Below are 17,600 nucleotides of genomic sequence, written 5' to 3'. Positions count from 1 at the left end.
GCTTATTTTATCAGTCAAAAAATCATTCACGCTACCGTTCGCGCTCTTTGCGAAACTTCTTACTTGGTCTTTCCTTTTACTCCCGATCAACAATCAAATGTATTTTTTTTGAATTATAAATAACACGAATGGATTGAAATATTTAATTATCTAAAAATAAACCTTCATTTCGGTGGAATATTGAAATTAGCTTGAATTTTTCATAACCTATGAATAGTGGTTGACCCAACAGATCACGGTGGTCTAATAATTATTGTAACTGTTTAAAAACCAGATACGCGTCTTTAATTCTGTGTGTCTAAGCGCCTAACTATAAACATATAAACATTTTAGACGTATTTAGATAGAAAATTTATATTCTGCTTAAAATTTGGTCTCATATATTTTGGGGAAAACATTTGTATTGCAAGATAACTGTATTTATATTTTATTTATCTTGTACTTATAAGAAAGCTATTAAGGCTGTCTACCATCATTCATAATTTTGAACTACCAACTAGAGAGAACGCAGACAGTCATCAACACCCTACCAACTATCATCCACAAAGATAGATTGAGTGCCACTCTTATAAAAAACCACAAGTTAAAATGCAAAGAATATTTTGTGTTACTGCACAGATTCGAACCCGACTCTCCATATAACTCAGAAAAGATCCTGTAACTTACGTTTAAAGTAGTTCAAGGCAATTATTTGTGAGTATCTGTGTGTCATAACGTCATAGTAAAATATTCAGATATAAAAACTCGAAAGAAAATTGCAAGAGTTAATCAATCCATGTGATAATTTTTATATAGATAGCACGTACTAGAGGTTATTAACGTTATTTAATGAAATAATTACATCATGTGGAATTATTTATCAATTCTAAACAATGCAATAGTACCATTCAGGGGGAATTTTGTAATGGGGTAAAAAGTATTAACTCTTGCTCATAAACCTTCACTTGTTCTCCAAAAATTTATGTGCATAACCAAAATATTTCCGAGATGAAATAAAAAGCACAAATTATAAGTAGATCTCAACGAAACTGTATTACATTTATATTCTATTAAAAATTCATGCCTAAAGATTCTTAAGCTTGCTTTTAAACAAGCAATACGTATTCGTGATAACATAATTCAACATTTTTTCATCAAGACATGTATTTTACAAACTAAATTTCCTGTAACTCTTTCTACTTGTTACTTTTTTTAATACTTTCTGATAGTTATATGTAAAATGATATAAAAGATAAAGATTCAATATCCTAATTAGCTGCTTATCACAGTAAAACAACGCTAGACCTCCTAACAGAAAAAAAATAGGATGAAATATATCACAAATACGTCCGTATTAGGGAGAGGATTTCTCAGTCTAGAAAAGTGAATCATGAACTTTAGGAAAAACGTTCGATAAGAAGAGAAATTTCAAATGTATTTTTGAACTTACCTAGAATATCCTCTCTGAAAAATAAATAAATTATCAATTAGATGTTGCTTAAACGTACTTGGCTTGTTATAATAAATAATGAAGCATTTGGAAAAGTAGATTACACACAAACAGATGTATCAAGTTTTTAATCTATATTTTCCAAGCAAATAACTGGACGTGGATTAGTGTGTTGAATTGTGGACTGAATGGTTCGGCGTTCGAGACGTGAACGACCAAGCACGCTTCACATTTTCAGCTGTGGGCGTGTTATAAAAAGAGACATTTTCTTTTCAAAGAGTCAGACAAAAGTTCTTGTGGGTGCTGTTGCTTGAGGGTCATTTTTTAGGGAAGGCTATACGCAAATAGTCCTTTGTGTAGCTTTGCGCTAAAATTCTGAAACAAACTTACAGTTCTACTGGGTAGAAATTGTGTCATTTGTTAAGGTAAAACTGTTCTAATCATTAAACTTGTTTAAGTTATTTCTACAAAAAACATTTAACAATCGAATCTTAAATACTTTTCTATCGAAGTACATTCAAGTGTAAGTCTAACATTGTCCGTGTTTGTAGATTTTTACTTCTTACACTTTCATCCCACTTGTTATACTGTAAATTTGAAATCATTATGTATATTAATAAATTGTTACGTGCTTAAAATGTACGTTTTTATCTTTTGTTATGGCACTGATACTGATAAGTCTAACTTTTTCAGCACTCTCTCGAATATGGCCTTAGGACAGCTAAACATTTTTTTTAACTGTCAGAAATATGATCTTTTCTCTCAGTAAAACAAGGATAACTAAAACATTTTCAGTATTTCATTTATAGTATTACTTTAGGACTTAGTAAGTAACATGATATGTCCAAATTCGCTAGAAACACTTTTGATGGCTAAAGATACGATTCGGGCAACCGTCATTTCTCAGATTCTAGGGCTTACTTAACCTGAGGATCTGAGGAAAAACGGTTTTCCTGAAATATAATCCCATCAGTAAAAAGTATTTCTATCAAATGTGTATTTACTTTATTACTTATTACATATAGCATTTCGTCGCCGACGGAATAAATATTTCTTTTTACCGCTCTGATCTAAATAAGACGAGTACAATCAATTTTTTTCACTATTGCTTTGAAAGTGACCTTAAGTCTTAGTCAGCTATAAGTAGCAAAACTTGTTTATAATATTACTTGTTTGACATATGAACTCAAGTAATAGTAAGACAGTGATATTTGTCACTATCACCTAACATCGACCTTAAGAAAAACTGGTCTTAGTAAGATAAGAAAAACGAGTCTATAAATATCACCTCGAAACCGACCTTAAGTCTTAGTAAGATAAGAAAAACGAGTCTTTATAAATATCACCTCGAAACCGACCTTAAGTCTTAGTAAGATAAGAAAAACTGATCTTTAAATATCACCCGAAAAGTGATCTCCCATTTTAGTAAACAAAACGACCTAAACCTTTTTTACTGTTACTTAAAACATCGCCTTAGGTCTTAATAAAACATTAACTTATTTCAATATTGCTCAGAATCTTGCTTAAGTCTTTAGTGAAATACTGACAGCTAACGTTTTCTCAATATTGTGTAAAATATGAGTTTAAGTCTCAAAAACGTGAATACGAATATACTTTTAGTGTTGCTTTAAACTTAATTTTGTCATCTATAATAGAACTGAATCCTGTCTTATTGTGAAATATGGGAGAACATTTACTGGTATTGTAAATATCTGCAGTAATACTTTTTAAATACAGATCTAAAAACCTGTGATAATTAGCAAATATGGACGAAATATTAAAAACAGTGAGGATATCTTACAATACTTATTTTTCTCTTATTGCATTTTATTTTTACAGCTTTCTTATATCGGTTTCGAAAGTAAGTATAAAATCAGTAGAAAAATACACGATCTAGATACGAATCAGTCGCGGTTGTTTACAGTCTGGTGATATTTTACATCTAATGTAAACAGGGAATTAAAAATATTACTAATGGAGTTTTCGTACGTCAAAATACTAAGAATCTCAACGCATGCGCTTTGGAGACTTTGTTGAAACTGCCTTACTACTTTTATTGCTTTAAAGTCGAATTTTTTTAAAATATAAGTGCATAAATTCACAACAGGAAAATATATTTATAGAAAAACTTCTGGATGTATTCCTCTAATATACTGAATCATTAGAGATTGTTGTTTTACTATTTTTCTATTTCCATTATTTTTACTGCCATAAAAGAAATTTTTTTTAAAACTATATTACAAATATTTAAAGATGTAACAACAATAAATTATTCATTAATTAGGTAGACATTTCACTCTAAAATTAGGAAATATTATTTAAAAATATTGCCTATGATAACTATATTAATCAAAGAGGCCACAATGTTCATTAAGAAAGGACACCTTTCAATCACATGTAGTGCTTTAAATAGTTTTTAGTGAAAGTAATATTTTTGGCTTATTTTTCAATGTTGAAAATAAATTGAAGCCAATTATGTTCACTTCTGTTGTTATTTTTGTATTACAACTCGAGATTTTGTGCCGTGGTTTCAAATGAACTGCTAATATTTAAGTTTTAATTATGTTATACGATTCCTAAAAGACTAATATGCCCAATTTTTCTATACATTCCGACTGAACTTCGCTACTATGTGTGCTTATACAAACAGATTGGGACAAAATGATCCTATTAGTTCGTAACCTTAGCGTCGTGCTGTTCTAAGATCCTAACAAGACATAAAAGTTGAGTTTAAACTTGCAAATTATATTCTTAGATGCATTTCCAGGATTTCGTTTTTTTCAGATTGTGCAAATAAAATTTTTAAGATCGTATTTTGAGGATGTGTAATCTGTACAACTATTTTGTGGACTATGTCGGAACGTTAAATACATACATTTTCCTTATGTTACTCTATCAACCGTCTGAGTTTACCAAACCCAATGGCTTCTTGATATACCATATGAGAAAAGCTTTTATTTGCCTTGAGCTTTAACAGAAAAATAAGAAATAGGGCAACATTTTGAAAGTTGTAGATGAGTTAAAGTTCTCTCCAAAGTCATAATCACTTTTAGTTTAACATATTTTTCTGTGAGGTATGATCATTTTCTTATATTTCTTATCAAAATATTACTATTGCCATGAACTGCAGGTTTGTGACTGGCCATTACAGTGTATGTGTGTGTGTGTGTTTGCTGTATTTGTTTTATTAAAGCAACCTTTGAATAAAACTTTATATTCAAATTATTCATCTTTTCTATCTTCTTTTGGACTGAGAACGAGTTTTTATTATCATATAGCTTCACCGATATTACAAGTACGCATTTTTCCAGAACGCACATAAGGTGAAATCACATAGGTTAAAGGTTAAGATAATTTGACTGACCTCTTAATGTTTTGTTTAGCTGACTTGTTTTCTGGCTGTATTAAATTGTTCTCTGGCTTTATTGCTCAATGTTCTGCAACAATGATTTATGTATTCAAGTAAAAAATATTAACAAATACAATCTTACGTTATTATTTCATTAACTTGTTCTATTACTTTATTGTGCAATAAAACAAAGTTCTGCACCAATTATTTACATTTTCAATTTCAAATTATTGTTTAACCTTCTAAAACCTTATGGTATGAAAGATAAGACCACACTCCATGTCATATTATAAAAAAGCACGAAAGATTTTCCAAAAATCTATAGCTTTTATTCTTTATTTAATGCTGCCATTTCTTGAAATTTTTTGTAATTTGCGTGCGAAATTAGAAACTAAAAAAAAAAAAGAATAATCAGACATGTCGCCATTTTAAACACTTTATTGAAGCCGTACATCCATGGTTATTTTCTGTTAGAGCCGTGTACTAGTGAATATCATCTACCATTCGTTGTGTTGAAACAGTCTCACCACAGGGTAATTGTCTGAGTAATGCGTGAAAGCAGTTTGGAGCTTAATCGATTTTAGATGTATAATTAAAGCTTCATGATAGCAAAATGTCATTGAAGACATCATCATCATCTGTAAGTGATCAATGTCTGCATGGCTTCAAAAATGACTTCCAATCGAGAGTTGTTGTCGGAAATATATTAATACAAGTATGCATATATATTACCTATTAATATATAGGCAAACAGGTTGATTGGAACGAATAAAAATAGTACGACCATTTTTAGCTTTAAAGTGTTTGATCTTTAATTTGATTTATGGACGTTAAAAGCTTATTATTACGGCATTGATTAATTTAAAACTTAACATTTAGCAACACATGCCTTCCACTAACGATGCACATGTGTGCTATTTAATTATAACTCAAGTTATGATGTGTATTGAATTAGTATTATATTTATACCTAAATTATTGTATGTTTAAAATCGAAACTAAACTCGTTCTTTCAACTCATTCTGTCGATAATGACTGGATCTAACTTTCTACATAATCCAATGTTTTCTTAAGTTGTTTCAGAATTTCGCGTAAAACTACACAAGACCTCATTGATCATTGTTCTTCCTTATTTCTGAACTGATGGTCAATTACGTCAACCGATAATTTTGGGCTACTCTTGTGTAATCGAATAGTAGGATTTGGTCGTTACTCTTGAGACCAATTTCACTGGTGGTGTTCATTTTGGTTTACTTAGCATTGTATCAAGTATGACTTTAAAAACGACGTGATATGTTTAAACTGACCGACTCAAGCGTTTATACTGATCGGCTCGGGTACATGAGCCGAGCCTATGTACAACACTGATAAAGGTGAAGACAAGAGCAATTCTGACTTAATGTTCTAGCTGTGCCTGGAAGTATATGTAAGCTCTGCGAGTGCTTCCAACAATGCCAAGTCACCTATGTCAGGAGGGTCTCGTTATAAAGGAAGAGAAAAGAAGATTTTCCTGCGTCTCTATTTTTGGGTATGTCCGGCATGCTAGATGTCATCACAAAAGGACTAACGGATTATCTAATGATCTGCTCTAGCCCTGGCCACACGTAACAGCCAAAGGGCGGGATTAGCGACATTCAGAGCTGGGTATCTCCAGCTTAGCACAGAGAACGTGTAATATAATTTAAAAAATGTATCTAAATATATCCGTTTTTATGTTACAGCAATAAGGTATATTTATTGTTCCTGCATTAAAACTACAAAAGTAACTCTGGTAGACTACATGGATTTGACTTTTGACTTTGACATGTCCTTGACATTTATGAAGTTATTTTGACCTCTTGCACAAGTATGATGCAATTCGGGGTTAGTAATAATGTACACACTAGTCTAATATATTTGTTATTGATATGCGACGCGTTCCCGAGTGGGTCAGAGGTAGGTTTAAGGACTTACAACTCTAAAATCCGGGATTCGATTCTCCCTGCTGATCAAGGCGCAGATAACCCATTATGTAGCTTTGTACTGAAACAATAACATTGTATGTGACACTTTATGTTTTTTGTCCATCTTACAGTTCTTTTTTTTCTAAACATCAAAAATGAGTTGTTGTTGAATTCCAATTTTTTCTTTCCTTTAGATGTTAAAACTAACAGACTTGTTGTGTTATCTTTATATACAGTGGTTTATATTTTCTTCCGCTGCTTGTGTCTTCTATGTTATTCGTTTAATGCTTGGATGACTTAAATTCACATTAGAAAACGAATGGATGTGAGGATGCGTTAAGACATTTTCACACTTCTAAGAAAGCGTTCCTTCCTTAGGATGCAACGTCCATACGGTATCAGTAAAGCATTCTGAGGGTTCTGTCAGGCTCATCAAAAGAAAAAAAAATCCTATATATATTAAATATTGGTTAGAGAAAGATCCAGAAAGAACGCTATCTTTTTTGGCACAAGATTGGCAGTGTTATCTTTTGCCGTCAGCTTCTTTGCTGTATTTTTTATAAACTTTAAAGTTATATATATATATATATATATGTGTGTGTGTGTGTGTGTGTTTGTGTGTATCAAAGTTATATGTATGTATATATTATTATTAATGTTTTAGCCATATGCTGAGGTGAACACATTTTTATATATATTTTTTTTATGTTTGTTTTCTATGTATATAAATATAGTGCTGCGAGAAGAATTATAATTGTATGAGATATATAATAGAAGACTAAATTCTTATCTATATACAAAAAACTATTGACATAGCCAAGTGCTTTACCCAAAGGTAGTTTCTGTGTAAAGAGATATAACGTACTTTAAGTACAGTATGCGTTCCACTTAGAAGTGAATTTTGATGCAAATAACTTGGCGTTGGCGGTAAAACTGAGATACGCTCGGAAAGATTACAAGTATAAACGAAAGCCGGAGAAGATAAGGATTCTTAAATAAACACTCTAATGTAATAAGTACTCATTCATTCTGTTGTGTCGATATTTTAATATGACTTGTTTTCTTCGTTCCAGGTTATTTTCATTCTAAATTTTCGTCAGGATAGTTTGAAGAATTAACTTTTTCTAATTATTCAATAATATACTTAAACTGTTTTTTCAGAAGTGATTTATATTGGCGTATATGTATATATATATATATATATATAAACAAGTCAATGTGTTCTCATAAAAACTTCATAAAACGGCCAGAACGTAATAACGATTTCTGAAGTGAGGATAAGAATATAGATATGTTTTGAACGAGAGGAAATTTAGTAAATGTTCCATTCAAACAGTTGGAATGAAACACCGAACAAGTTTTCTTTTTTATGTGTGTGTTTAATACCTTTTATTTAATGTCTTGTATTCAGAGAGTGCAATCATCCGATGTTTAATCAGTAAAATTATGGCCAACAGGGACGAACGTACGGTACTAATCAACTGGTTCTCATCGCGCACTTACTGGCTTGGGCACATCGAAGACTATCAGTGAAAAGAATTATTACATTTATGAAAAAATTAACTGCGAACGTAAAATGTCAAGAAGTGTCAGTTATCCACGAGTCTGAGAAGATGCTAAATGATAAAGAAATTAAAAAGTGGTAGTGATTGCAGCTGTTTTAATACAAGAGGTATACTTAAAAGAAAATTAAACTAGTAAGTATCTATACTTAGAAATGTAAATCATCGAATTTAAACATATGTCACCGTATTTTATAGATACATAAACGTATATATATATATACACACACACAATTAGAAACAAATGTAAAGAATAATTAGACATTCTGACGTATTTATGTGTCAAGGGATAATTGTACAGCGTAGTATAGTATTACGCAATGTATTGCAGTTTCTTTGCATCATAAAGCCAATATACATAACTTTGGGAACTCAATAATCACAATTACAGAGACAAGACAGATAGGTAGGCTTATTAATGTCAACTTGCTAAACTGAAAAAGCCGAGACGAGGTATGATAAGCTGCTGGATGTATAGAAAGCTGATGTTTCAAGTTATCACAATGATTGGCTACCACTATTTATTGACATCAGGAAAGTTAACACCATGACATTTAAAACCACTATTCAAGCATGAGAAATGTTCTCTTTCTTTAACATCATAAAGTATTTGTTGCAACACATACGCATTACGTTTCTTGTATCCATTGTGGACACTTGTAAACAAGCACTAAACATGAGGTTTGTACGTTATGATCTCCATGAATGTGGGTGCTTTCAGAGAACTAGGACACTATTTCATACATCATCTGACAAGTGTTCAAAACTGTCGTGTTTGGCGCAAAACCTATCAGCGTCAGGGTCTTGATAATGTGTCACAAATTATGCGTAGTGGTAAAAACCCTTTTATCTAAATTGGAAAAGATGGCCAAATACGATTATGGAAACAAGCAAATGAAATATTTTATTGTGGAGGTAGAGATTTTTATGGCGTGGGCTACATTATGGAAATTGTGTGTGAGAGCTAACTTTGAAACATCTACACCTGGAAATACCCATGAACATATTTCAGGGACCGTAGCAGAGGTCGTGGTCAGCAGGATACTTGAATTGTTTCAGCTGGATGTCACATAACATGTGCGATCGACTCATATCAGGATTCACAGGGACAATATCAACATTAACAATATCAATGTCCATCTCAAGACTCTAGATCATAATCACACAGAAATTATTTGACTACATTTCTAAGGATTTGTTCGAAGAAAAGTTAGACTACCACCGTCTAGTTGTCATCAGTTGGTGGATTTTGGAACATCAGTGAAGACAAATTGCACCGGAAATTGACTGATACTTATCAGAGAACATGTCACGTAAAACAGCATTTATTCGGGCTATCGTCATTGTTTTACCATAGCATAACAGTGATCACTATAAGTCCTCTACACTCCCTCCCTCTCTCCCCCTTTTGTGACAATATGCTTGGATATTTTTTGGCGAGTCAGTACATTTCGTACGTGTATATATACTGATTTATTTAATATTAAGTTAACCCACTTTACATTGATTACATGTACAGTTAGCATTACAACTTAATATATATTGATGATTTCTCTGCTATATTATCAATGATTTTATTGTAATATCTCAACACTAGTATCAAATAGCACACACAATAATACATATAAGTTAATGTCCTATAGTTTCCAACGAGTAAGTAGAAAAAGTATTTCTTGTCACAGCATAAAGAAGCTAGTTTTCCATCAACAGAACTTAAGACAAAATAAAAAACGTTATTATAAATCTACACATGAACTTTAAACTTACAAAATATAATTTATAGTGGACAATCGAACAATTATAAATGTTAATAAATTTATTATGTATAAATGGCCTTTATACATAATATTTCATCTACCTTTATCAAGACCAGAAACGATACTTATAGAATTTTAAATCAACTGGACCTGCTCTGACTTGGACATCCCTGCTTCCAACTTTCCCCAAAGAATTAGACGCCACACAGCGGTAAAGAGTGGAGTGAACATCTTGCCGGTAATTTTCTGACTGAAATGGTGGAAACAACAATGTACCGTTAGACATGGAAACTCGTAGACCAGGTAGATCGGTAACCTTTGTTCCATCCGTTATAATCCAGTAAACATCCGGGATAGGGTTTCCTGAAGCCGAACAATGAAGTGACGCTCCCGAAGTGTTGAGGAAAGTCAGCTTCGAGGGAGGTTCGACATCTATCAAAGGAGCTCTGTAGTCGGAAGTTGACAACACTTCTGAAATGAAGATTACAAACGTGATTACAGCTCTATGTTAGCAGGGGAATGTGTATCGAGATTTTGTCATGAAAAAAGATTTAATCAAAAGTCAAACTAGTTGAAAGGAAGCCACTGTTACGTTTCGTCAAAACGATTGATTGTTAATTATAAAAACAAAACGTATTTGGAATCATCCTGAAAATCCGTTTTACTTTAGTAGCACTTTGAATAGCATATAAGTTAATTAACAAAATGCCCTTTTGGATCTACAGATCACAATCCTACTATGTTTTCCTTATTGACTCATTAGACCAATCAAGTTTTTTTACTTGATGTTTGTATATAGCGAGTAATTTATGGACGCATAGTATCCGAAACGTATTTGTTTTGCAGTATCTATACGAGTAATTTATGGACGCATAGTATCCGAAACGTATTTGTTGTGCAGTATCTATAGTTGAATTTTTATATTACACAGTTTTGGCATTTAAGTAAATAATTACGCTTCTTAAAAAAAAAAAGAAAGTTCAATAAATCAGACAGACGTTTTAACATAATTAGGTTTTTCTATACGAATATTTACATGAATCTATTACACATATTTTAAAATCTTCTTTAGCAGAAACACATTTCATAGTAATATGTATTTATATTACAATGATCATTAAAGCACAATTCAATTCATTGCAGTTACTAAGGTGTTATTATTTGTAAAATATTTAAATGTATTTATTCCTAATATTTCCAAAAAATACTATCATTTCATACTTATCTGAGATATTTTGATTAGAGACTCTGTTCTCGAGTTATTTGGGCATTTTAGGTAAAATAGATCCTCCATCTTTTTAAATGTTTTGCTCTTTCACACAGAGTTTTACATTATTGATGTGTTTTACTGAGATGTAGGATTTACAGCTTATTCACATGAAGGATATAATATATCTAACATGAAGCTAACTTCTGAAAGTTTGTCACCCTTTTTATGGTCAACCTTAAAATTGCACAACGTATAATACCCAGTTTCTTACTCCAAATGTTTACATACCAGTTTCTGCTATGTTATTTTAAAAAATGATGCAAAAAACCCATAAACTTATCATGAAAGTCACTTTATACAAAGCAATAGAATAAGGATAAACATAATAAGAGGCAGTTAAGATTCTTAACATAAACGCTCAGTTACTCTACGCAATGGGAAAATTCTTATTTTTATGAGTCAAGATTCCTTTTTAACAGCTGGAAATCTTCTTGTTTTCATTTAATATTCAGAATTGATTTTATTGTAACGTATATCTTTATAATGTTTGGTGTAGTGAACGTCCCAAAGGAATCAACTATATTAAATAAACGTATGCTTCGATTAATTAAGTTACTAAAGTGGAAAGTAATTTTTAGCACTGCTGTTTTTTGGCTTTAAATTTAATATGTAGAAACTGTCGCAACTGTAATAATAATTTCAATTAAAGCTACCAGTGTAATATCTTTTAAAATACATTACCCAGAACGAAAGGTACGTTGACTAACGATAAAAGCTATTTCTAAATTACTTGTAAGCTATAATAATGGATCTTTTGGTCAAACAAGTCAGCTATGTAGTCGAGGTTTAGGGTAAGAGTGAAGCAACATTGATCATAAATTTTCGAACAAGAGATAATGGTATCTCTAGATAAGCGGGAAAAGTCGCATATAAAGTACGATCTGCTTAAGTAAAATATTAACCTTTTTTTTATTTTCTTTAAATACGAGCGCATATAAAGTACGATCTGCTTAAGTAAAATCTTAACTGTTTTTTACTTTCTTTAAATAAGAGCGGAAATCAACCACATGCACCCCAGTGGCACAGCGGAATGTCTGCGGACTTACAACGCTAGAATCCGGGTTTCGGTACCCGTGGTGGGCAGAGCACAGATAGCCCATTGTGTAGTTTTGTGCTTAATTACAAGCAAACAAACAAACAATCAAGCACATAAAGTCGTGATCGAGAAGCACATTCTTCATTCTTTGAAAATTTAGCATCATGATTTATATCTGGAAATGGCGCGGCATGGCCAGGTGGTTAGGGCGCTCGACTCGCAATCTGAGGGTCGCGGGTTTGAATCCCCGTCCCACCAAACATGCTCGCCCTTTCAGCCGTGGGGAAGTATATTATGTGACGATCAATTCCACTATTCGTTGGTAAAAGAGTAGCCCTTGGCGGTGGGTGGTGATGACTAGCTGCCTTCTCTCTAGTCTTACACTACTAAATTAGGGACGGCTAGCGCAGATAGCCCTCGTGTAGCTTTGCGCGAAATTCAAAAACAAACAAACAAACAATAATGACGTGTTTATACTTATATATATTTGGTATTTTCAACCTGAACACTGCTTTACGCGATACCTGGGCTAAACGACAAGGTTACAGACCAAAGGTTTAGCCAATAGCCATCTCTCACAAGAAGGCGTGTTATCAGTCAGTAGCACCTGTAGCCTCCACGGCTACTTTTAACTGACTGGTATCACGATTACAAAGCTTTATAGTTGAAAATGCCGAGAGTGCTCGTTTGTATATCGCAGTTTGAAACTCTGACCTTACGATATGCAGCCCAACATCTTAACCACTAAGTCACGCCGGACAAACTCATGTACAAGTTCTTTGTAGGTGAAAACTTAGACCAACAAACGAATAGATAGAGTGACAAAGGAAGTAACAATAAGATCAAAGATAACTAGTTGGACAAGCAGGCAAATAGACAGACCAACTTGATTCCTTCTTTAGAAAAAAACGATTTCGTACTAACTTCAAAATATTCTAAAAGAAGACGAATACTCTAATTAATAGATTTCCAGTCAAATTATTATGCTAATTAATCTGTATTTTATACTCTCATGCGTCCTCGCCCATATGGTACAAATGTTAAGCTCTACTCTTTGTTTCTTACAAAGCATAAAACTGTACAATGGGCTTTATGTGCTGTGACCACCGCGAGTATCGAAATCCGATATTTAGCGTTGTAAACCATCAAACTTACAAGCTTATCGCCGAGCCAATTGGAGGGGGCAGCTCTATTGTTACCAGTTTCAAGTTTTAAATCAACACATTCTTCATTAAATCCCGAAATATTGTGATAGTACAGACAAATTACGACATAATTCATTTTAAACACAAGATTAAATATCGAGAAATTATAACTAAGGAAAGCGATACTCTTCAGGTTGAGAAACTGACCAACCAATATAAAGCCACAAACAGTTCAATTATTTTGTCATTGTACAATATCACCATTTTCTCTAGTAAGATATGGGGTTGTGGGCATATCGCAGATAGCCCATTGTTTAACTTTGTGCTTAAACAGAAAAAACATTCTAAAGTTATAATTCGGAACACACAAAATCTGGTTTTGGTCGTGTGCCACTTTAACCCTAGGTGTTACTTTCTGTACCAGAATTGAGTCATGGAAGCTACTTACTAATTTTTGGGATTGTTTTATTGTGTCATATATTATGTATATGGGACTACTCTACGGTTGACTCGTGTGCAATTGAACTCTAGGTGTTACTTTCTGTACCAGAATTGAGTCATGGAAGCTACTTACTAATTTTGGGGATTATTTTATTGTGTCATATATTAGGGACTACTCTACAGTTGACACACAAAGCAAAAATACTTCTAGATACCAGTGATTCAATTTTCTAATCAAACAGGTACAAAGAGAATGTGAACTATGAGAGCATCTTTGGTATGTTATATCTAAAGAGAACCAACACTTATTGAAAATGTTATACTCTATGCTTAATCGTTTTGACATTCAACTCACTGATGGTTTGTTTTTGTGACATTAATACTGTCAAAAATCTTCAGTTGTTTCTAAGAAGAGATTATTTCTATTTTTCTTTCCTTATATAAATTTCTCTTACTTACTGTTTGTAATTTAAACTCAGTTTATTTATTCTGTTTGAACTTGAACTGAATAGAAATGCAATAGTTATACTGCAGTATGATGTACAACTCTTCTGTTTTCATTGAAATGCAATAGTTATACTGCAGTATGATGTAAAATTTTTCTGTTTTCATTGAAATCGCAGTAGTTATACTGCAGTATGATGTACGACTCTTCTGTTTTCGTTGAAATGCAGTAGTTATATTGCAGTATGATGCACAACTCTTCTGTTTTCATTGAAATGCAGTAGTTATACTGCAGTATGATGTACAACTCTTCTGTTTTCATTGAAATGCAATAGTTATACTGCAGTATGGTGTACAACTCTTCTGTTTTCATTGAAATGCAGTAGTTATATTGCAGTATGATGTACAACTCTTCTGTTTTCATTGAAATGCAGTAGTTATACTGCAGTATGATGTACAACTCTTCTGTTTTTACGCCCGTAAAGTGTTCGTTTTTGTTCAACTTCATAATGTACCTTGTCTCTTCAGTCCACTTACAGTGAATCACTTTCATTTCACCTGTCCTTCTGAATAAAAGATCTGTGAATCTCTTGTTATTACTCAGATCAGGTAACTGTGTTTATGGTTTATCCTTGGAACACCACAATAATACCTGTATTATGATGACTTTAAAAATAATGGGTTATCTATACCTCAAGTAACTTTTTTTAACCAGTGTGTCAACGCAGTATGTGTTCAGTCTGGCCTGTATCTGATAGGTCTGTTTGTTTTTAGCCTGATTTATATTTTTACGCCATTTTGGGCATTAAATACAAACATCAATTTATTCAACTTGGAAAAAGTATAAAATAACCAAGTAGATTGCACTTTTATTACAGAATGAAAGATTATTAGGAGTTACTTTTTCGGTAAACATCTCCCTGTGTGCTAATAGAGGTAAAATATTACACCAGCGCCATTAAGACAAAGTCACGTGACCTCGGCTTTATAGTTTGGTAGTGGCAAGTATACATTTTTCTTTATCACTGATTACAAAGATGGTTCCTTCTACAAAACTTTTAGGCAGTAGTAGTTGATATTTTTAAGGCAGTAATAGTTGATATTTTTAAGGCAGTAATAGTTGATATTTTTAAGACGATAATAGTTGATATTTTTTAGGCAGTAATAGTTGATATTTTTAAGACAGTAATAGTTGATATTTTTAAGGCAGTAATAGTTGATATTTTTAAGGCAGTAATAGTTGATATTTTTAAGACGATAATAGTTGATATTTTTAAGGCAGTAATAGTTGATATTTTTAAGACAGTAATAGTTGATATTTTTAAGGCAGTAATAGTTGATATTTTTAAGACAGTAATAGTTGATATTTTAAATCAATTATTTCGATTGCATTGTAAAAGTCTTATTCGAGTATTGGGTAAATCTTAGTAATTTTTTGAGAAATAATTATAGAAAAATATACTGAAAATACAACTCGACAATGATCGTGTTAGTAATAAAAAAAGCTGAAACATTTGCATGCGCGTTTCTCAGAAATAGACATTATTTAACAAATTATGCTACATAGTCAAAAGCCGATCTAGCACAACCACGTGTATCTCAGAAGGTTAGTATTTAACAATTTAATCTACGTTTTGTTGAATGCCTGCATAGATATCAAATGTTTTTCATTATTTTTTTGTCTTTTCTCTGTATTATAAGACAACTAAGTTTCATTTACGTAAGTAATCTTTCTTTATGGGTGTTTCTGAACTGAAATTTAAGTAATAATCGTTTTTAAAATAATCTATTTCTAAGAAAAATCATAACCCTAATTTCGTAGTTTACTATTAATTAGCAAAGTGATTCGATTTGATGGAATACCCTGGTTTCCTAATTGGGTAAATCTTCATTATCAGCTTAATCCACGACCAGAATAGATTAATTCAAATATTTTTCCATTTAATGCACGATTGAAAGAATTGCGCTGTGTCGCTGGCGTCATTCCACAAAGCATTAGACGATAAGCGTATACGTCATTAATTTACAAGGTTAAACACTGTCTACGAATACTTTGGGCTCTGCTGGTTCTGTTAGAGTTACAGTTCTCTGATGTCTAAGTAATACATATTTTCTACATCAACTTTTCTGAGACATCGTTGAAGGAAGATCAAAACCTTTCTTGATGAATTGTCGTTACCCTAAAAGGGAGAGGTCGTAATTAAACGTAATTACAAATTAAACATTTTAAAGGGTTTTAATACAACTTCGTATGGATTATATACATTACTTTACCGTCCGCTGCTCAACTTTCTAAAATATCAGTTTGTAATTCTTTTCCATTATATATGGGTTGTTTGGTGAACAGAAGAAATTAAAAGAACTTCTAATATCCAAATCCCAGTTTTATCCATCACTATACAATTGGCCTGTGTCTTTAGCAGGATTGGCTAATTAAAAAGAATTGTGAATGTGTAAAACATCCAATTTAAAGAGCCATTAAATACTAACGGAAACAAAAAAGTATTCAAAGTCTGACAACGGCAACCACACCCTATCTTTTTACGTCCTAAACAATCATCTAGAAATTAAGATAACGTAATTACAATTGATGAACAGATAAATATTTTAGATTATTCTCATCCGTAGAAAAGGTCCATTAAACGATATATGTATGAATCTTTAGAGAGAGGAGGGTATGTATGTATTAAGGTTATAGATGATAATTATTGAAGTGCAGCCCTTTGACAAGGAGTTATATGTTTCACATAATTACTTGTGGTATAAGGTGGACGTGCAGTTGTTTCGACTTTAAAGGGTCTCCACCCTATATATATATATAAGCGTACAATACGCTCAACGAAATATTAATAGCTATCTGTATGTGCGTTCATATATCAATCGATAGTTTCTTGAAATCTCTATACGTTACTGCACGCTATTTAGTTATTACTGCGAAGATTATTTAACTCTAATTAGTGAGCAGTCCTTTAAAAGAGAAATCAAAAGCATTTTGAACTAGAAACAAAACTTAGAGGATAAAAGTCGAACTCTAATTAATAAAAAACTCCCTCTAGTGTGTGTTCTGATACCGGTAAAGATCAAGTTGTTGTTTTTTTTATAATCTTTTCCGGTTTTAATGGGTAACATCAATTGATCATGTAGTCTAATATGAGCAAGTCATTAGATGAACTAGAAACAAGTTTTCCCTGTGTGTGTGTGTGTGTGAGGAGGTTATTCTATTCC

The 17,600-nt window shown here is 32.2% G+C and overlaps 1 protein-coding gene across 1 annotated transcript in view; it reads right to left on the bottom strand.

Moving 5' to 3' along the window:
* The window catches only part of LOC106468047 (Down syndrome cell adhesion molecule-like protein Dscam2), a 119,748-nt gene that overhangs the window by 81,210 nt on the left and 20,938 nt on the right, over positions 1-17,600 (bottom strand). The window contains exon 2 of the mRNA XM_022397076.1: positions 10,190-10,510. Within this exon, the coding sequence (XP_022252784.1) occupies positions 10,190-10,510 (321 nt within the window). The remainder of the gene's footprint in view (positions 1-10,189; positions 10,511-17,600) is intronic.

The sequence above is a fragment of the Limulus polyphemus genome, unplaced genomic scaffold (genome assembly GCF_000517525.1).
Source record: "Limulus polyphemus unplaced genomic scaffold, Limulus_polyphemus-2.1.2 Scaffold85, whole genome shotgun sequence".
In the NCBI taxonomy this organism is placed as follows: Eukaryota; Metazoa; Arthropoda; class Merostomata; order Xiphosura; family Limulidae; genus Limulus; species Limulus polyphemus.
This window is presented reverse-complemented; position numbering and strand designations above follow the sequence as displayed.